The 22410-nt window shown below is 53.3% G+C and overlaps 1 protein-coding gene across 1 annotated transcript in view; it reads right to left on the bottom strand.

Moving 5' to 3' along the window:
• The window catches only part of TMEM132C (transmembrane protein 132C), a 195727-nt gene that overhangs the window by 56264 nt on the left and 117053 nt on the right, over positions 1 to 22410 (bottom strand). Inside the window, exon 4 of the mRNA XM_040619422.1 lies at positions 8038 to 8221. Coding sequence (XP_040475356.1) covers positions 8038 to 8221 — 184 coding nt within the window. The remainder of the gene's footprint in view (positions 1 to 8037; positions 8222 to 22410) is intronic.

Here is a 22410-nt window from a genome sequence, read left to right as displayed (position 1 = left end):
ATATATATATATATATATATATATAGCCAATATAGTTGGCTCTCGATTCCTATTCTATGCTGAACTCAGAGAAAATACTGAAGGAATGGTAGATTCTCTGAGGCTGGGCATGGTGGAAAGGGAGAGGCTGGTGTGCAGAGGGCATGCAGACAGCCAGCGCTGTGGGCTGGGCTTCTGTCCTGCTGACCTCGGGCGTGGAGCCGAGCCGCCCCACCAGGCCTTCTGCTAATGTTCATGGGAGGATGTTGGATGATTTTGCTTGTCTTTTTTTCCCCTCATTTCTTTCTTGCTTCCCCACCTCTATGTCTTTTCCCCAATAAAGTCATAAAATCTTTTTTAAAGGATTTATTCATTTTAGAGAGGGAGGGAGAGCGTGAGCAGGGTAAGGAGCAGAGGGAGAGAGAAATCTCGAGCAGACACCGCACTGAGCATGGAGCCCGACACAGGGCTTGATCTCATGACCGGAGATCATGACCAGAGCCGAAATCGAGAGTCGGACCCTTACCCGACTGGGCCACCCAGGCGCCCCTGATTACATGATCTATAACATTAGGACACACGTTTTACTTTCTGAGTAAGTAAAATAATGGGAGGGGCGCCTAGGTGACCCAGTCGGTGAAGCGTCTGCCTTCAGCTCAGGTCATGATCCCGGGGTCCTGGGATGGAGCCTTGTGTTGGGCTCCCTGCTCAGCGGGGAGTCTGCTTCTCCCTCTCCCTCTGCCTCTCCCTGTTGGGGCGCTCTCTCTCTCTCTGTGTCAAATAAATAAATAAAATCTTAAAAAAAAAAGTAAAATATCAGGAGGTCTAAACTTGGGCGAGCCTTGACAATCCCTCCACCCCACCCCGTGCTTTCCTGCTGGGGAAACCCCGCCGAGCGACTGGCGGTGTTAATGTGAACACTGGCACTGGCCGCTCCCATCGTCTGGGCATTTCCTTTGTGGCAGGTGGTGGGTAAGGGATCATTCATCGGAGAATTAAATGGTAACCCTGAAAACGTTCCTACCAAGTCAAAACAACTTCAGATGAGTCACCAACTTGCTTTTTAGACAGAGACCCATGCCAGTCAGCTGGAGGAAGGGGTATTTCTAAATTGAATTCCATAGGAAATCTCCAGCTGTGACAAGAAAATACTTATTCTGCCCATATAGTTATTTTTCAACACAGCAAACATTTTTCAATTGCCCGAGAGCATTGAAGCCATCCTTAAAACACTCTCGGGGGAGTCACACTATATAATTTCCAAGTAGGGAAAGGAGCATGAATATCAGGGTAGGATGTTTCCGGGAAACAATGAAACATTATTTTTCCATTGTCTCTTTAAAAATAATATTCTCCAATCCCCGTCAAAGTAGATGTCTCTCAGTTCTTTGAAATGCCTGCTGTTGCCTTCCCAAACCCGGACGATATTGCCAACGCGCTTCCCCACGGACCCTCAAGCAGAGTGAAGCCATTCATCACTGGCAGATTGACAAGCGGGCCCAAGAGCATCTCGGCAATGCCCCCCGCCTGCTGAGGCCTGTTTCGTCCCCGCGTCGGGTTCTGCGAACCTAGCAGGGAAAGGGTGCCGAAGAGCTCCCACAGGATGCTGTCGGATAGAACAATCCAACCTCAGGGTCCAGAGACCCCGACAGACCCCATAAATGCACCTTCAGTGTTAATTATGAAGAGATGATGAACGTGGTCAGGGCCCTTCCTCACTGTGTCTGCTTCTGAGGACGATCGTGCTGTGTTCCCTGGAAAGAACTAGAAGGGAAAACGGAGCCTGCATCCCTCGGGGTCCTGGCTGGACACAGGAGGCCCCCTCAAAGGGCTGGGACAGAGGATGGGTAATGAAGGGCTCCCGACAGAGCCGTGGGCAGGAGCAAAGGAAGTAGCCAGGGATGGTGTCGCTGGGAGCTCTTAGCCCCAGCTCCAGGGGCAGGGGAAGGCAGCCAGTTCCTGGGGCCCAGAGGGAGGAGAACCATGGAAAACAGGGTCCCCCGCAGGACAGGAGCTGGAGGCAGAGAAGACCATGCCTCTGACCAACTTGCAGCAAGATAGGGAGGGACGAGGGTGTCAACATAACTTTTCGGGGTCATAATTCAACCCACAACAGGAGCCTCTGTCTCTCTCTGCTCTGTCCAATCACTCCGGTGCCTCCCGCTGGCTTGACCCCACCAGAAGCCTGAGGGCCAGGGAGGCTGGGGGCTACAGTCCACAGAGGCCAGCCCCCCAGGGCCCAGAGCCAGGCAGAGCGGGAGCGCCAACGGCTGCCATCTCCCCCCGGCCATCCTCTCTTGCTGCACGCTCGGCCCGGGGCTCCCGGCATTTCCCCAACCTTAATGAATCTCCGTGGCGCCCCGGAGAGGTGAGGATTAAGATCATCATTCTGTAGATGTGAGAGCAAGTAGCAATCTCTCCTTTAAACAGCCCTGGCGACATCCACTTTATTTTAAATTTGATTTTATGCAGAGAGATGTGGACACGTTCTAGGAATTTTGAAAGCTTTATATAAAGAGAAAAAAACCCCAAGTTCCCACCACGTTTCTGGGGTCAAGGAAAATGATTTCATCTTAAGTTTGCAAAGGCAAAAAAGAGCAATTGTTTGAAACTCTTCCATATTCGGGGTAAATCTCGCCACCCCCCAGGAAACTCAATCTGGGACTCAGTCAGTCAGTCCTGGGGCAAAGGGCCTCTTCCTACACCTGCCCAAATGAGGGGGTTCCTGCTTACTCCAGACTATGCATTCAATTTGGTTTTTTATTTTTAAATAAATGCTAGGGAGAATCATGGAGGCACTAGAAGAACTACAAACACTTACGCTCCACTCCTTTGCCCTGTTACCTGTCTTCCCAGCAGCGCCTTACTGTTACCTGGTCCTGTCCTGTGAGCTATCTACCTGTCTGCTGTCTGCCAGCCCCCCCAGAGTGTCAGCACCCCTGGAGTGTAGGTACCCCCACAGTCGGCACCCCCAGAGTCTCTGCACCCCCAGAGTGTCAGCACCCCCAGAACATCAGCCCTTCTGACAGTGTGAGCTCCCCAGAGCATTAGCACCCCCACAGTGTCAGCACCCCTAGAGTATAGGTACCCCCACAGTCGGCACCCCCAGAGTCTCTGCACCCCCAGAATGTTGGCACCTGGAGAAGCAGACTGCCGCTGCTTCCCTGGGCCAGACCACAGCGAGCATCCACAGTGGCCCGCACATCGTGAAGGTGGGGCGTGAACTTGAACAGATTCTGCTGCCCCTTTATTCTCAAAAAGAGGCCACGACCCTTGTCCCCTCACCAGCTTACAGAAACCGCCACCAGAATCTGTGTATGGCTTCTGCTCATGGGGTCTCAACTTGTGACGTGAACCCTCTGTCCTTAGGCCAAAGAACTGAATCTCAAAACCTCGGCCACCCGATGCTCGCTCATACATCATCTGTGCTGCCTGGGGCCTGACCTGGGCTGCCCTCCGGGCTCTCATGCACACCCTTCCCCAGGTCCATCCCCCACCCTGCCTGACCAGGGCTTAATGCAGGCAGTGCAGGCAGAGGCAGGGCGGGGACTGGAGGGAGGGAGTGCGGCAGAACTGAGACCTGGGGCTTTCTTGCCTCCAAGCAAAGAAGGGGCCCTTGCCAGGGAAGCGGGAAAGGGGGTGAGCGAATGTTGGCTTTGCGGGTCAGTGCTCTCCACACAAAGTCATGCCAAGGGACTGCGTGGCTCAGAGACTCCTGCCTCAGTGGCTCACTTTGCAGGAGAGCTGGGAGCCTCCCCCATCCCATCTCATCTACTCCCCGGAGCTGGAGCCAGCAGCCGAGTGGGACCCAAGGCCACTGGTGAGTCACTGGATTCCCAGCTTTCTCGCCTGGATTGAGGAAGGTGTTTGAGAAGGCCTCATTTGAAGGTGAGAACTTCCCCAGTGAGCATATTTCCCATCTAGCAATCCTCTATTTGACCTTTCTGATGTTTGTATTTCTTTAGAATGAGCAACCATCGGGAGGAATTACTTCATTTTTTCCAAGACCTGACCACTGGACTCACCAGCCGCTAACAGGTGAACATACAGATTTGCTTCTCGTTTACTTTTTTTTTTTTTTTTTAAAGCTTCTCATCTCCTAGTCAAGCTTCAGTTCAATTTGCTAGTTGCTTCCAATAAAACTTGATGTTTTGGCTGCTTAAAATTGTACTAAAGCTCATTCTAGAAAAGAAAAACCCAAGCCTTTCAAAATGCTAAAACTGAGAATAGAGCTTGCTCCAAACTGCCACACTTGCTGGCTACCTGTCCTCACAGTTCCAGACTTTCCACACTGCTCTGCACAGTGACGGTCAAGCAGTACCTTGCGGGGGGAGAGGGGGAGTATGCAAACTGAGGACATCACCAAGCACCCGGATACAGCCCCGCGGTCTCTGCCCTGCAGCCACAGGAGCCCATCAAAGATCGTTCGGACGAAGCCAGCTCGAGTTCACTTATAGTTACTTGCAAACAAATGGATTCTGGGCATGACATAACTAGTCATTCCATTTAACCTTAAAAGCATAAAAACACAATAACCACACTAATCACATCTTGCTTAGAAAAGGGCTTTCTTGGGGCCCCTTGAAAAGTATGGCAAAATAGTGTCTCCTATCCTTACCATGATTTCGCTTTTCACGGTATCTGAAAGCCTTATCTTTTTAAACGAAGTAGGACAGGAGCTAAACACTTATCCCTAGAAGTGACGCTGATGTTCCAGGTCACAGGTCTGCGAACTTTCTCCTTGAAGGCCAGATGGAAAGTATTTTAGGGTTTGTCAGCCAAGAGGCAACACTGAGCCTATTAAGAAACTCCTTATATAACCACTTCCAACGCAGCTACTTGGAAATACAAAAACCCTTCCCAGCTTGCACGGCAGACAAAAACAGACACGGGCCATAGATTGTGGACGCTTCTTCCTGGACGTGTAAAGTTGAGAGGACTCATTCTCCAACCGCGAGGTAGTAGCAGCTCCCGGCGCTAGATGATACCTTCTGTGGTGAGGCTGTGCTGTTCGCGTCTGTCCGCCCCTCTCCGTCGCCGGAAGCCAGAGTTTCCCATCATGCACCACGCCCCCCGGGCTCCGTCAATCAGAGCATCACGGCCTTCGGCCTCGGCGCTTGGCTTCAGGTTGGTCACGTGACCCGAGCCGAGCCAATCAGCTCTCATCAGAGCCGGTCCCAGGAGATTGGCCTGAGTGTTGGCCGCAAGGCTTTGGCTCTTGTCCTGCTGGACGCGATGCTATGACAATGTCAGCACAGCACTGCCCGAGGCCACCCTGGGGACAAGCATCATGCACAGTGACTCCAGCCAGGCGGAACACGCAGATGAACACAGGAGGGGAACCACCTTCCGTGACGACCGCGTTTGCTCCAGCCGCACCGACATAACTCAGGACCTTTAAAGACACCCCGCTCAGAGCTCCGGGGGGAGAGTCTGCGTGTGAGAAAAATCTCCGGGTGATCTCAACACGCATTAGCTTGAGGGCACTTCTCTAGACGTTTTAGTGCCCTGAACCCCATGCAAGTCGGGCTGGGGGGCGGTCTGTGTAGCTGGAAGAGCTGGGACTGATCCGTGTCCTGGAATCCTCCGTGTAAGTCAGCCAAGTGGCACTCTGGCTCACAGCTCTTATCAAGGCAGGCTGATATTAGCAGTAGGAGGGCAATGGTGTTTTAAGTCCCGGAGACAGCTTGGCCGCTTCTGTCTCCCACTTGGGCTGCTCCGTGGAACCACCCACGGGTGTCTGCTTCCCACCCCCAGGGATCCTCACTGAATTTGTCAGGGCGGGGGCCCAACAGTAATTTCTAAAGCCTCCTGGTGGATTCACAGGGGCAACCAGGGCTGAGCCATCACTCTTTCTGCTCTTCCGTGGTAGGGATTGGTATGCGCTTCCCAGAAAGCGCCGTCAGTGCCCACGTCAGGTGTGGTGACCACTCCACACCTGCCCCAGCCGCTCACTCTTCCTGTGGCGGGAGAAAGTGGCCACGGACCATGCAGAGCTGGGAGGGTGAGGCTGCGTGCCCCTAAAACTTGACTTAGAGAAACAAGCAGAGGCTGAGTGTGGTCCTGGGGTTGGACTGTGCAGATTCCTGTCAATGGAGTAACTTCGTTATTTGCATAAAAGGCATTTCAACTTCTTGCATGCCAGGTATCAGGAGGGGCTGTGTGTCCGTTTGCTGCCCGGTGTCCGTTCTCATGTTTTCTAGCAAAACAATCCTGAAAGCTCTCTGCTCTCAAACTCGCGTGGTTTGTGCCGCTGACTCATTTCTTGGTTTGGGTTTTCCCAGAAGGGTTCCATTGCAAGTGGTTTATTGCAAGGTGTGGGCAACATCGGTCGGGGAGTGGGGAAGTGAGACAAGCCACGGGGGACCACAGCCAGCATTACAGGCAAGGGACCGTGGGCGGTGACGGCAGCCTAGTTGCACAGGGGCGGGTGGAGGCACCAGTGTGGAGCTCTTGCCTCAGAGTCAACCCCCAGGCGGGCCCAGGGAGCTGGACTCCGTGTCTGCCCGCTCCCGGGAGCTGTGCTGCAGAGAGCTTCCTGGATGGGGTAGGCTAACCCCTCGGTGTTTTTGTCCTGCTGCACAGGTGGGCAGGCGGCTTTGGATGCCAGACAGACCTCTCAGGCGAGGCGAGGCGAGGCGAGGCGAGGCGAGGCGAGGCGAGGACAGGGCGGGAGATCCACAGCGTCTGTCCCAACCCGTGCAAACTCTGGGGGTGTAAGGCCCCTGCCACGGGGACTGCTTCGGGGAGACAGCGTGACCCCAGAGGCGTCATCGTGGCAGCGAAGCCTTTGTCGGGGTTTCTGGAAATGAGCCAGGTGCTCTTCCTGGGCTCGAGGCTTGAACCGCTTGGCAGGAGTTTCAGCTGCCAGGCTGCCGTCGTGAGTAGACGCAGGGGGAAACCAAGAGGCAGAAAGAAAACCAGTCCTGGAGACGAGCGGGGTCCTGATCAGGTGGACGTGGGAGGCTGGATCCTGGACTCGGAGTCACACGAGCCAGCAGATTCTGGCTGTGCTGAAGCCAACTGGGTGGCATTTTGTCACACGGAACCCAAAAAAATCCTAACTGATATATTTCCCAGCTTGCTGTCAGTGAAGCTTGCTTACTCCAAAGCTGAACCAAAATTAGTTTTACAATTTCCATGCCAGGCTCCACGTGAGGGAGGGTGAATTCTGGCAAAGACAGTTGTAGCTGAACACCAAAGGACCCTGCACGCACTTCTGAAACGCCGTCCCCTTGGTCTCCTGGCAGGCGTCTCCGTGGAGTGGGACTGAGCACGGCAGGTGCAGGTGAGCAACCACAGAGCAAGATTGCCGTGTGGCTTCTCACCATTATCTCTTCCTTGCTCGTTCCCAGTGGCCACGGGAGCCAGAAGTCACGGCATGGGTTTGTGCGTACTGTAGCCGTGCCGTGGTCCACGTGGGTCAAAGCCGTGTCGACGCGCCACGCAGTGAGCACAGACCGTGGTGTTCACCCAGCCCTTCCCCCGCACCCTCTGGAGATCTGACAGAGCCACAGGACTCCTTAGGACCACAGCGTGGGTGTGCAAGAGTCACATGTAATTTCCAGGCCATTGCTTGGAAAAGCATGTGACTCTCCAACCATCCTTTCCTCTGTCATGGAGACCATGAAGGGCATGTATTCCTGATGTCAGAGCTGCAAGACAGTGAAGGGCCCATCCGTCAAGGCCCCCGAGACCCTGCACGGAGCAGAGCCCCTGCCATTGCATCACTGAGGTTGTGTCGAGCCTCTCAACCCCCAGGGTTGTTCGCTGGCTCTGACAACTATATAAAGTGGCCTCAAGCCTCCTTCTAAAAGGGAACAGAAGGTCAAACAGGACTGGCATAACTAGAGGAGAAGGAAGTCCCTAACAACCTGGGATGCCGTTACAGCCAGCATCGTGAGGGAAGCAGGAGGGTAACCGAGGTTGACAAATGCTACAGCGACTCCCCGAGCTGGAGGGGGAGCCCGGCGCCCCCGAGGCACTGGCAGCAGGCGTCCGGGGACAGAAGGAAGCCCACAGGGGCGCCATCGGGCCCATGGGCCCACGGGGTCTTACCGTGGCGAGGGGCACGATGCCAGCCAGGTCCTTCTGGCTGATGAAGATCTCGGACACGGCGGGGTCTGTGGTCGCCCTCCGCGGGTACTCGACCTGCCAGGCGATGGGCTGCGTCCCCGACAGGCTGCTGAAGCTGGCAATTTCGAAGTTCATCTGCACGACCTCGCTGAACAAGCTGCTGCTTCTGGAGAAGGAGCAAAGGAGAGTCACTTTGAGTGGACCTTGGTCCGTGGAAGGGCCCTTCTCCCCCTCCCCCGCCACAGCTGTACCTAGAGTCTAAGGCAAAAGCCAACAGCTTTGGGGGGCAGCACCTCCACGTTAGGGAGGCGGAGAGCTGGGACGGAGCAACACCCACAGGGGGAGGAGCTGGGCAGAGGCTGAGCACTGGGTGTTGACCAGTGTCTTTACCGCTCCTCAGACCCCCCCCCCCAGAACCCGTTGGCCCCACCCCTACAGGAGGATGAGCCTGGAGGACCTGGGAACTAAATGGACTCGTTTTCAGCTCAGTTCCACAGGTGTGCCAGGTGCTGCAGGCCTATCGTTCCCTCCGGTTCTAGAGAGGCAGAGAAGCACAGAAGGGCCCGGGGCTCCCCTGCAACTGGATGCAGCCCCGAAGCAGGTCAGACCCTCCTCGGGGACACAGACCGGGAACTGGGAAGCCAGTGAGGACGCGTCCGCTGCAGGGGAGTTCCAGGCAGGTGTGTGCTCCTGGCTCTTCTGGGGCAGCAGTGGGGGCGGTTCGTGCTCACGGGCCCTCAGGCCCCGGTGCCAGGCGGACGGGACTGCTGTTTCCATGCGGGAACCCCACGGAGCTGGCAGGTGTCTCCCCTCTTTCTTCCCCGGCTGCCTTGTCCCCGGCTCATGTCGGCGGCTCTCCTGGAGACGGTGTGGACTGCCTCCCATCCTCTAACACACCCTTTCTGCTTCGACGGAGGGACTGGTTGGCTAATGGGACTGGTCCCCGACAAAGCATTCCGACCAATACCCTAAATCAGAGGGGACCCCACATAGGTGTATTTTGAGCAAGCTTGCCCCAGCGATCGTGATGCTATGGAACTAGTGAAGGTCCAAGCTTCTCATTTTGCAGACAATGAAATTAAGGCCCAGAAAGAGGAAAAGGCTTGCTCGCCACCGCGCAGAGCCAAATGGAAGGAGGCACCTCCGGAGCCCCCATCCCATGCTCTCCTCCACAGCAGCTGGAGGTCAGGTGAGGAATCACAGGACACTGAGCAAGTGTTTCTGTGCAGGGGGCGGCACACTGCGGCCTGGGAGCCGAATGCAGCCTGTTGCCCGATCTCATAAATCGTTTCATTGCAACTCGGCCCCGTGTGCACGTTGACACTGGTCTCTGCTGCTTTTGTGGGCCAAGAGCCGTCGGGCAAGGGTGTTGGGTAATGGACAGCCGGCGGAGCCCGAAGTCCTTGTTATCTATACCTTCATGGAAAAAGTTTGCTGGCCCTCGTTTTAGGAAGTCAGGGAAGGGGAACTTGGAGAGGTTCCGGGAGCTGCTAAACTGATAAAGTCGTTGCTGGTGGAAATGAGAAGGAAGGGCTTTCCAGGCACGCAGCGGGGTCTGTAGGGTGGGCAGGATTCTGGGGAGCTGGGCGCTGCTGCAAGGGGTGGGGGCAGGTCGCAGCATCTCCAGCTCCATCCACTGGGAAGGCTACATGGCTTCAGGCGGACTGAGGGGAATTTTCCATAGCACATCAAGAAGGAAACAAGTATGCTTGAACATGGCATCACCATTGTGTGCGGGTCCCACTCTGAAGGGTGCTGGAGAAGCCCTTTGCTGGGGTGATAAGGACACACCCACCCAGTTTTTGGGGGGCTTGCTCAGCAGCCAGAATGCTAATTCTCCACTTCATCACCCTCAGCCCTGCTCAGTAGCTGGGGCAGGAGGCGACGGGGAGGTCGCCACACTTCCCAAAGCCCTGGGACTCGTGAATCTGCCTCATGCTCTCTGAGCCAGAAGTGGGGCCCAGAAAATCACGATTTATGAGATGCTGGATATCCCTCTGGGAGGGAACATCAATCCAGCGTCTGGTGCATTAATCCATGAGCTGTGCAATCTCAAAAGTGAATTACTTGCCTTGGAAAATGAGGGAGAAGTGTCTGGAGTCTGGAACGTTTCCAAACTAAGAGCCCCGTACTTGGTCTGGCAGCGGAGGCCTGCAAGGATCTGAGCGTCCAGAAATCCTTCCCACCTGCTCTGGCCCAGTCGCTCTCTTCCCTGGGTGACAGACATGCCTTTTTTGGGGGGGGTGTTAATCTTGCTGTCTTAGCAAGAACGCTCCCCTTGGTGTACCCTTATCTACAGCAGAGCTGGGCACGGGTGGAGACATCCGTGTCGTTGGATGGACTCGGCTCAGCAGACTTCCTCAGTGATGGACGAGGCGCAAGTCCAACTGTCCCAAGACCCATCATGGCCCCGCGGGGATACACCTGAGTCTGCAACGCGCCCCAGCTATACCCATCTTCATTTCGTTACAAAACAGTTTTTTGAGCACCGTAAAGCTGACCAGCTTCTGGAACTAAGTTGTGTCGTCCGGACAATGGGAATGATGGGATTCCCATCGTCCAGGGAGGGATCAGCACGACTTACACCCTAGCCGTGTCCTCCTCCATTGCAGTTACGGGAACGGAGGCAGCAGTGCTGGACAGGAGGAAAGAGAAGTGGTGTTTGCCGTTCCGACTTTGAAAGATGTTACGTTATATGATTTTTGTAAACAATGGGGTTGCCCTCTAGGGTATTCTGCTCAAGGTAGTGTAAGAGTAAGGACAACAAGCCATTGTGTATGAAATGTTCCCTGTGCACCAGGCACTGGACCAGGTCCCACGCATCCATTATTGCAAATCACAATAAAAACCCTTTTGGAGGTAATTACGGTTCCTCTTTTGCACGAGTGCCAGAGCAGAGACTTTCTGGTGCTCCCGCACTCAGGGAGGGTGTTTGCACTGCTTGGTCCTCAACTGTGGACGGGAGGCAATGACCAGGCAGGGGTCCATTGGAAACCTAGCACACTCCCTAACCCCCTTTCTACCATGTGTGAGTCAACTAAACTGACCTGTGTTTTCAAGATAGGAACAATTTCAAAAGTCACAATCTGGGGGAAATTCCAGCTTTCCATGGAGCTGGGCAGAGTCCTGGGTCAGAGGGACATTAGGGTGGTACTGGGGGCAGAAGTCTGACGCAATTTTGCAGGAGGCTGCAGACCTCAAACCAGGAGAAGAGGGCATTGTTCTGTGTCCACGGTGACCTTGGAAGCATGTGCGAGCGAGAGGCCAGGCAAGGCCAGCCCAACAGCGACCTGAACCCCGGGGAGGCCCCGGATGAAACATTCTGACTCAAGACGAGGAATTCCTTGGGGAAGACAGAGAATCAGGTCCGTCCTTGGTTCACTTCTGTGCAGTCCTGCCTCTTCCCACTCTCCCTCACCCCACACAGCTTTCAACCGTCTCATCTCCAAAGACTGCATAATGGGATGCACCCAAGCTAAAATGAATTGAGCCATAGTTTGAAAGGGGAGACTTCAGGGGCACTAAGGGGAGAAGGGCACAGGCAGCTGTGATCGCCGGCTCCTTTTGGAATGGGCACGTTGCTGCGTCACTCCCGCCAATGGCTGCCATGTGGATCGTGACAGACTGTTTTTTCTGGAGTTTCTCTATAAAATCTCTGGATTTTAAATTACAAGAACCTTAACCTTGTAGCCATGATGTGGCTCAAGCGGGGTCTCCGTTGGTTGTCAGTTTGCTCTCTCTGGCTGCGGGCAGGGGTGTTCTTGCATTCTGAGGCAGCATTTCATAGAAGAGCCACACTTGGAGGTGGCAGATGCTGGCCCCGAAGACGATGCATGGGATGATTTTCGAACTGTGGTCCCAGGACCGTTAGCATACCAGTGCGGTGACGGGGGCGGCCGTGGGACTGGAGGTGGTCCTTAATGTCATCCCCCTGCGCCCTTTACTCCTGCAGCAGGAAAAGCAGCTCCAACCTGATAAGTTGTAATGCTGGGCCTCCAAGAAGTATTGATTTAAAAGATGAAGGAAGAAATAGAAGGAGGGAAAAGGTGGGAAGGAAGGAAGTGAGAGACAGAGGAAGGGTGGAGGGAACTAGGGGTTGGAACCAAGACTATAACGCGGGACCCTGCCAAGGAAACACAGCATGTGGTATGATCATGCTGCAGGCTTCCAAACAGACTTCCTGAGTTCAAATCCCGGCTTCGCTAGCTGGGTACCAAGGCACAGCTCAGCCTCCTGTCCCGATTTGCAAACTGGGGAAGCTGCTCCTTCCTGTTTCATAGAGTTTATAGGAGGATAAGCAAATGTTTGAATAAGTGTCATGCACTTAGAACAGTTTCAAAATAGCAAATATCAGTAAATGTTAGCTGTTCTTGTTTTCAGCAAGACTTGAAACTATGCTTGTTCTCAGTGACTTGATGTCTGACTGCCTGACGTCACCTTTAAAACATGCCCCCTAGGGCTGGTCCAGGAGCTCCCTGAGAACAAGCCACAGTAGAGATGCTCCTGTCTGCCATTCATTGCAAACTGGGATTCGTTCAGATTTGCATTTACTCAGTAGCTGTCCCTGTCAGACATGGTATCATGGTACGACACGTTTCTCTGGAAGATGGAGACCAAGAAAGGAAGAAATTCGTCTGCAGTTTTCTCTGTGGTCAGTGCCCTCCTGCTGTCTCTGAGCCGGCAGAAATCTTTGCTAAGCTTTTGCCTTGAAGGGACTAAGAGCCCTCCATGCCTGCCCATCTGGGGCTTGTGATACTGTTGGAGTAATAAAGAGAAGACTTTAAACACTTAAGTGACTCCAGAGAGCGCCCAAGAACCACCACTTGCTAAATCAATAGTGTAGATTTATTGCAGTAACTCTTGAAAGAAATTTTCGAAATTGGCTTAAAAAAAGCTCTTACTCAAAAACAAATAAATTCCCCCAATAGTCATAATAAAGTTTGGACCACTGGAAACCCAATTTACCAAACCTTTTAGCTATTGAACTCTATCTCATACGAAAATGGAGTCTGGGGGTGTGTGTGAAGAAGCCAATAGGGCCTTACCTCCCCACTACGGGGTGTGTGGGACTTCATCAGCCACTGTTGACAGCATAATGCCTACAGAAAGAAATGAGGCTAACAAAATGAAGAAATCAACCTTGTTATAGGGCAGCCATTCCAGGAGAACAGTAATTCAGCCCAGGCTTTTATTTTATTCATTCTACTTCATGTGAATTTCAGGAAGGCAAAGGACACACACTTCCCCTCTAGGAAGACTTTATTAGATAGTCCCATTGACCCCAAGGGCAACACCTGCCCCACTGATGTCTGGGCCCTCTCCATGGTGCTGAAGGACATCAGTTCAGGATGCGAATTGCCAGCAACAGAAAGCACCTTGGGCTGACTGACAAAGAAAAGGGAACTTAACAGATGCCTCAAAATGACTAAAAAGTGTGGGGAAAAAGACACAGAGAGTGGTTGGGAGCAAAAGAAAGTTACAAGAACCTGGACAAAACCAGTTTTGTCATCAAAACTGATGGTGCCCAAACTAATTGTCTACTGTCCTTGACTTTGTATCATGCATCCTGCCTTCAAAGGGCTGCGTGGAGATATCTGACTGGCTGAGATCACACATCCTAAAATATGCCAGGACAATGGGGAAAGATCTGGCCTGCTCTTGAGAGAGTCGCCTCTTGCATCCCTGCTCTTTGCAATTAGCATGGAGGGCAGAATTCAGGATTCAGGTTAATGGTGAAGGGCAGATGGGGGAGAAAAGCCTTGAAGGTTGCCCTGTTTCCAAGCACCTTTGGACTAGAGTATGAGCTTGGACTTAAAAAAAAAATTACTTCCTCTCTATCTCAGTCCCCAAAGTGTAAAATGTTATAGGAGCAGGTAAATGTACAAAGGAATGAGGAAAGATAGTACTCTACTGCAAATCACATTGAAACCAATGACATTGCTTGAAAGGAGAACCACAGCCCTCATGGAAATAATATGAGCCTTCGCATCCCATAAAGCAGGGCACTCAGACTTGGCCGAATGTTATAATCACCTGGGGAGAGTAAGAGAAACATTATTGATACCTGGGTCTATCCTGGACCAATGAAATCAGAATCTTAAGTGGTGGCACTTAGACATTAGTATTTTTAGAACTCAGGGGATTTTGATGTGTGGCCATGGTCAACAATTACTGCTATACACAAAAAGTTTCCTCCTTTCTCCACTTCACTTCTAAATTATTATTACTTTTTTGCTTCCTAGTGTTATGCAGCAATTGTACTGGGAAGGGTGTTACAAACATGGGCTCTGAAATCGGACACACAGGCTTGAATTCTGCCTTCGTCCTTTTATGGGGTTGGGAGGAATCCTGGGTACGTTACTTAGCCCGTTAGTTCTCAGCCTTGGTAGCAATCTCAAATTATTTGGTAGAAGAGATTTAAAGAACTGGTGTCTGGGTCTCACCTCTGGCATTTTACTTTCATTGCTCTGGAGTGAAATGTGGCATTCTTAAGGACTCCCCAGGTGATTCTAATATGCAGCAAGGTTGGAGAACCACTAACGTCACCTCTGTAAGCATCAGTTTCTTGATCTGTGCTAAGCCAACCTCCTGAGACTATTGCAAGGACAATATGTGCAAGGACAATAACACATGTGTAGAGCTTAGAACATACAAAGCAACTATCCACCAAGTGGGAGTTATTACTGTGATAATATTTCTGCTGTTCAGTAACCTGGCAGGACTTGCAAACCTTTGTCCTTCTGAGACCACAAGTCCTGGGATTTGCTGAACGCAGCAAGTGGGGGGAAAAACAGGACCTTACCTAAGCCCCTCAGGTCCTGACCTAACTGTCCCTCCTGAGTGTCAAGTTCACATCTAGCTCTGCCCCTGTATGTGGCTGGACCAGATCCTGTCACTTATTTTCCTTGTTGCAGCCTGGTGGATGAATGTGAGCCCAGGCTTTGGAGGCAAAGCCCTGGGTATGAATTGCACACCCCGCCCGGTGTCATTGCTCCTATTACTCATGTCCCCAAACCTCAGTCCCCTCATCTCTGAAATGGGGACATACATCCTAGGAGCTTGGCACACAGCTGTGTAAATGTTGACAACTAATCCAATTAGTAAAAGAATGTTTATGTGTAAATGTTGACAACTAATCCAATTAGTAAAAGAAACCAGGGTATGTGAGGACACAGGTAAGCCGAACAAAACCACGGAGCAAGCAGAGCCCTTCACAGGTGAGGAGAAAGAGCATTGAGGCATCCAGTTCTGCTAGATCCTTCCTGTGGGAAAGCTCCCCGCCTGGCTTCCATGGGCTGCAGGGATCTCTGCGCCACACAGTGCTCAGTTGTGGCCACGCATTCCTGCTAGCTTTTCTTTTCCATGCAGCCTGCAGTTTCCTGAACCTAACCTACCAGGAATGTATGATATATTCATTCGGGAGCAGCTGAAATTTTAGCTAAATTAGGTCACACTTCAAGAAGTGCATCTGCGAAGAGGACATCAGGGGTCTGGGTAGAAGAGGTATGGATCCATACACCATCCTGAAGTTCTTGCAGTTCTGTAGCAACTGTGGGGGCTTCCTGGCACTGCCATGGTGGTCCCTTCCCCCAGGGACAAGCACTAAGTCCATCCCTTCAGATCCACTTGGGCCATGAGGAGTCCCGGATTCAAGATCATACAGAGAGAGGGGGGCCCAGCCCTCCTAGCTCCAAGCTCCATTAAGAGAACCTAGGGAAAGTCAACAAAGGGACTGCCCATAGAAGTCCTATTTATTGTGAGAAAACAGTTGTTTGAAGACAGTGAACTTGGGACAGTCTGTTACACAGCAACAGAGAAGGGATGCGGGTTCTGACTGATACAGTTCTTACAGACCTTAGAGTATCCTCTGCGCTTTCCCAGCGGGACATGGCAGAGGGAGAGCAGAATCAGCTTGGGGTGCTAGGAGCCGGGAGGACCCGAGGAGCCCATCCCACTGCCCAGTCTTCCAAGGCCCTGAGGCGTGCAGGGGAGCCGTAGAATTTTCACCTAGTTCCAGGGAAGGTTACTGAAGTCCGCTGACAGAGAGAACAGAAGCCGACCCAGACCTGGCCTCGGTCTCCGGCAGAGCGGCATCTGGCGTGCACTCAGAGATCAGGTGGAAACATGGAAATGTCATGAATGTCAGCACCAAAGAAGGACCAGACCCAGCGCAGGATGGCATCCCTATGGATGAAGCCAGAAGATGGAATATCTATCTGAAGACCGAGCCCCACAGTCCCAAGTCACCTGACTCTTCCCACCCGGGCCAATCTTGAGGGAAACCAGGCAGAGGTCAACAACCTCACGGGCTGCGTTTAAATGTGAAATGGCTTAGCAACCCTGGAATCAACCAGACTAATTTTCTGCTACCGAGCAGAAGGGGGGTTTAAGGCAGACATCAAGGTCAATGACAGACGGAGGAACAGAGGTGTATATCTTGTTCTGCATCCTGGACTTTGCAGACTAGGAATCCGCTCAGTACTGCTGTTAGCAGACGTTGCATATAGCATAACAAACGAGTGACCGTTCTGAGCCCCCTCTCGGGATTGGAGAAGTCGCTTCCATCCTCCACATCTTGATCATGCAATGTCCCTCTCCCCCTGCACTGCTCCTTGCCTACCATTTTCGTTCCAGTTTCTTCTACTTTGGCCTCTGCAGGATGACTCAAAGACTCCAAGCTTCTTTCTACCTCGGTGCCTTTGCACTTGCTTTCCCCAGACACCATGATGGCTCACCCATCACTGCACTCGCCCTATTATCCATGGCTCACTCAGCCACTTTGTCTGTATCACCACACGACACATTAGACATTTATATGCATTTGGTCATTCACCATCTGCCTCTCCTCTCTCCAGCGCAGGGTCTGTGAGAGCAAGGACACGGTGCTGTTCACTGTTATAGCCTCCTGCTACCTCACAGTGCTGACCATACGAGGTGCTCCATAAATGTTTGTTGAATGAATAATGAATGAGCGATTGCTCTAGGAGCCAAGTTCGCTGATATTCACACTTTTCTTTCCTTCCACCGGTCAGGTTAATATTAATTTCCACTCAAGGAAGGAGGAACTCTGCTTAGTGGAGAGAAGGAGGCAGAAGCATCCTTTGAAGCTATCAGCCTTCGCAGAAGGGTTGAACTCCTTCCAAGAGAGAAGCCAAAAGCAGAGCCCGTTGGAGACCTTCCAGGAAAGACACGCTCCGAGGTCCACTACTAAAACTTTGCGCTTTCCAAGTATCACAGAAGACAGAAATTGGATCTGCTCCAACGTTTGCTATTGAATTTTACGCTTGCTGAACTCCACTAAATACATAATGAGAGGCTGAATTAACGATGCAAAAGTATAATTTACAGTTAATGTTTGTAATTGATGAGTAGAGGGTTTTGGTGGCAGCAAGGACTGCTCGAACCAGAAGAACCAGAGGAATCGGAGAAGTTTTACTGCTCAAATGGAGGGCGTGCTCTGCTCAGGACCAAGCCCTTCATCCGTCAAACATTCCCCAACACCCGCCCTGTGCCGGGCACGGTCCTCCAATGCCAGAGACGCGGGGTGAAGGCACGGCGGTCCCCAGGAGGTCACAAACCTCCATGAGGAGCTCCCCCAAACCTGCTCTCAGTTCCCATTCATTTGGCTAAAGGCTCAGCGAGGAGACTGACCAGAGGGAGTGCAGATACCGCACATCTCGCGACTGCTCTGCTCCCGTCCCCGGTCCCCTCCTGCAGCCCCAGCTGCTGTGGCATTTTCCGAGCAGGCAGGGTCGCAGTGGAGTGGAGAAAGGAGTCTAATCGTCATGCTATCACGTCTCTTTGTACTGGGGGGTCCGTACTATCTTCAAAGCGACACTAGCCATCTCTGTCCTCCTACTTCATATCCTCAGACCCAGCTGCATGATAGAATTACTGGTGAGCTTTTCAAAAAACACCAATGCTTTTTAAAAATGCCTCTTCCTCTCTCCCCTTCAGATTCAACTGATCTGTAGCGGCAAGAACAGCTCAGACTGAAAGCACCAGAGGGGATATAATTTTTTTTTTCTGGTAAGTCTTTCTAGGGTATCCCTATGTGCACCCAGGGTTAAGAAAAAAGGTTTATTGGTGTCTTTTTTGTTGTTGATTTAAGGGAATAGCTTCAAATATAGAGACCTGATTCTCCTAGCAAACCTAGCCGCAACAAGACAGCAGTCTCATCCGAAGCACAGACCGAGGAGCCAGCCCAGGCGTCCTGGGGCACCGTCTCTGCCCACGGCCCTGGGAAGCCCCACCTAGCCCTGGAAGGGCTCATTGCTGGATGCTGCTTACACTGTGGTCATCAGTCAGAAAACAGAACCCACACCAGGTAGTTCTGTGAGGGGGTTTAACTGTAGTTATAAAGGCTTTGGGTGGGCAGAAAGGACAAATGGGATGGCAAAGCACTGGGAGATTATCAATGGGTAGATCTTCCTACAGGGGGCAAGGGGAGGGGGCAGTGCCCCAGGAGCCAGGTCACTGGGGAGAGAGGCAGCCATGTCAAGCATCCCCACAGGAACTGGAGCCACAGGGGGGGACCCAGTGCCTGAGACCCCTAAGGGAGCATGGAAAGCACCAGATACCCTACTCCTCTCCTCCATCCAGTCTCTCACCAGGGCCTCCCAGTGGCTAACTGTAGCCAGAGCCCGGCTGGCATGGGATCCTGGAAACCATCCAGTGTGGCGGGGTCACAGAGCAAAGGAAAGGCTGGGAATGGATTGGAGACCAGACCAGCAGATGTTTAGCACACATTCCCTCCAAAGCCCCAGCACAAACACCACCCGCTCAGCGGACTGTCCCACCATATTCCCTGGGAAATCTGCAGACTGGTCAGCTCTGCTGCTCCGAAGAGAGTAGATTACCTTCCAACACACATGTCACGAGCACCTCAGGTAAGCCTGGCACTGTGCTGGCTGAGGCTGAGCAAGGAAGGCAAGGCTCTTCTCTTGACACTGGTTTTACTGTAGGGTTGGAGAGCTGGGCCATCGCAGGGCTGCCCAAGAGGCTTGGAGAAGGCGTCTCCGAGACAGTGACGTGTGAGCTGAGGCTGGGTGAGTCGGGGGAAGCCAGGGGAACCGACAAGGGGTATCTGAGGACAAGGGGGCATCGTGGGAGGAGATCCTTCATGACACGAAGGAAGACCAGTGGGCTGGAGCCAACGAGCACAGATGTAGACAATTCCAACACCTGCGAAAGGAAGCTCGAGGCGAGGCCGGCGCCCTGTCGCTGCCAGGGGTGCAGGTGGTGGGGGTTTTCTTGAACCCATTCCCCGCACATTTTAAAATCCATGCTGTTTATAAGTGCTGGGTCCGCTTTTTTATGTTAAAAAAGGAAAAAACGTTGAGAAGGCATCATATTTGGTTTCCAGAAGGAGCTGAAGGAGGGTGTGGGGTTTGAGACCGGAGGACAGTCAGGACAAGACCCAGGGGGACGGTGTAGCCTCGAGGGAATGATATGCTGGGGCTACTCCCGGGCTCGCATGCGAGGATGATCCCTCCGTCTTGGCGAGCACAGTGGGCCGCTCAGAGGAGAGCGATGGCGGCCGGCACGTGGAGGGGAGAGAACTGCATTAGTGCTGGCGAGGGAGGGGCTATGGGGCATCGGGGAGCAAAGGGTCAACGTGGCTCAGTGAGGATCTTTACCATCTTATTTGGACACTTGCGTGTGGGTTAAAAAGAGGAACACTCTGCCTGATAGGAAGGGCTCCTGGGTCCTCAGACAGGCTTTGGCTCAAATTCCCATCCTCGGATCCTTGGTTTCCCTGGTGTGGGAAGCTGCAGCATCGTCCTCCCATCGTCATCCCCTCCAGACACGCCCTGCATCTGTCCACAGCTCTGTGTCCCCCTGTGACGGCCTCCATCCAGGCCCTCGTCCTCTCTTTGCTGACCACTGTGGTTGTCCGCGCTCCCAGAGTCCACTCTTGTCTCTCGATAGTCTCTGCTCTACTCAGGAGTCAGAGGGGTCTTTCCGTAATAAACTCACAAGACCACGCGCACCCTTCAAAGTCTCTCTGGCTTCCCACCCCGGTAAGAATACAATCTAGGGTTCCCTCCTGGACACGTCCTCCCCCGCCAATCTCGTCTCCCGCCTTCTCTGCCTCGGTCGTTGTGCTCCAGCCGTGGGGACCCTCGCGACTCCACGGACGCGGCGAGCTCATTCCCACTTTTGTGTCTGCTGCTCCCCCGGCTGCTCTTTGTGTGGCTGGCTCCGTCTGGTGACAGCGTGGAAGCCATCACCTTCTGACGCTTGCACGCCCCACTCAAGGAGACGCTGTCCAGCAGCCACACTCCAGGACCAACCACGTGGCTAGGTTTTCCTTTCTGCGCTAGTCACTGCCAGACAGATGGGCGTTCCTTTGTCCATTTTCCATCTTCCCCGCCAAGATTTGAGCTTTTCGAGGTGAGAAACTTTGTCTCAGTCTCTGCAGCACCCCCAGCCCCACAGTGGGGCCTGCGATGCAGGAGGAGAGGAATGCGTCTTTAGCAGATGAATGAATGAATGAGCTGTGCTGCCGTACCGCCAGCCCATTGCTCCCGGCGCCCTTCACGTCAGCCGTCCCTCCTGCAAACGCACCTGTTCTCTCCTAGCAACGCTGACTGGGAACATTCCAGAAGGGCGATCCAACGGGCTGAGCTGATTCAGGGAGGCAAGAGTAAGCGGAAGAAACGGCGGGGGAGGGGGAGGGAACTCACTTCTGGACGTGGCCTGTGGGGATACAGAGCCAGGAATTCCTCAAAACCCGCACCCTGTCATGGCTCGCCGTGGACAGTAAGTGCTGCTTGAGAGCCAAGGGGCGGCTCGGCTTCCCTTGCAGGCTTCCCTTGTGGTTTCCAGAGGCCCTTCTGCGTCCCAAAGACAGGCACCCGGCCAAGGCTGCTAACTCAACTAAGTGTGTTTGCACCACTCGGCGTGTCCTGCTTCGGAAGAGCTTTTATTGAGTGTCCCTGATAGAAACTAGATGAGCTGAGAAGCACCTCCATCACAGAGACAGGTCTGCAGCTACGCAAGGGGCTGGTCCTCGAGAGATGGCAAAGCTTTTCACTAAATCAGTGTTAACGACGATTTCAGTGGGAAGAGCTGGGAGTGTGGAGGGGGAATTCAAGAGGGGCTGTCCCGCTCGGTGTAGGGGACGCGGGTCCCTCAGGCTGTGCCTCCCATCACCCCAGGACCCACATAAAAAGCAACCCAGGGTGGCAGGACCCTGGGTCAGGAGTCAGGACATGGCTGTGACCCTGAGGGAGTGACTACTTCTCGCTTCCGAGCTTCCCGGTGTCCATCCAGTTTGTACGATCTAACAGCACGGCGGTTCCCTTTTGGAGAGTTCTCCCCTTCCTCTTCCACTGGGCTGTGATGGGAGGTTAAGTTCTGGTGGTTAGCCCCCACTTGAAAGATGAAGTGGCTGAGTCCTCCGTCTGTCCTGTTCCGTATGTCCAGCCTGGCTTCCCCAGGTGGATGTGCCCCACTGGGCCCTTGGCAACAGGTGCGGTAATGAAGGGAGTCGAGAAGGGACGGCAGAGTGAGGTCATGATTCCGGCCGACGCCAGCTGATCTTTCTGCCTCGTTTCTGCCCTGCTACCGTTACAGTCACCCTGGCCTCAGTCTCCCCTTTAGTGAAGGAGGACGTGCTCAAATGCCCAGCTACCCCTGTGGTGTGCTGGCATGCTCTGGGCGCAGTGGCGCTCACCCCATAGCAGACGTCAGCGTTTCGGGGAGCCAGAGCCCTGCGACGAGACACTTCACGAGACGCCCTGCCTCCCTCGAGCTCCCTGCGAGCCATGTCTCACCCTTTCATCTCTAAACGGCTCCCTGTGCTCCCGCACCAGGGCGGGCTGGCTTGAAAGGCAGGCAGATGCCATGAACAAATGTCTCCCCTGTGAGCCATCGCCAAACACAGCAAGAGAACCAGATATCGGGGAAAAAACGCACGGATGGAAAAAAGAAACGGAGGATCAAAACCGTATTTCCCCACTGTGTTCTTGGGGGAGCAGTGCTTTTCTCTGGGCTTGACCGACCACGCGGACCCATCGTAAGGAAGGAATGCAGGCTGGCAAGCGGCGCTCTCCCTCCTGGGACGTGAGGGAAGCAGCCCTTATGAATCTGGGAATCTGGCCTCCCTCGAGCAGCTGCCGGGAGCCAGGGAGGGGGTGTTGGGGGGCTGGTTTTCAGATCAAAGGCAGTGAAGCCGGGACTGTTTAGCTGAGACGATCCAAGGGGACCTGCAATTTAGAAAAAGCCATTCTTAGGTGCCTGCAAGCTGCCCAAAGAGAGAGTAAAGATGCTGAAATGAACCGCGTCCTTTGAGAAATCAGTTTAAAGGCTGCAATTTCATCTTAGAATAAGCTCGGCGGAATGGACTCC

This window comes from Ursus maritimus, unplaced genomic scaffold (genome assembly GCF_017311325.1).
Source record: "Ursus maritimus isolate PB19 unplaced genomic scaffold, ASM1731132v1 scaffold_33, whole genome shotgun sequence".
Taxonomy (NCBI): domain Eukaryota; kingdom Metazoa; phylum Chordata; class Mammalia; order Carnivora; family Ursidae; genus Ursus; species Ursus maritimus.
This window is presented reverse-complemented; position numbering and strand designations above follow the sequence as displayed.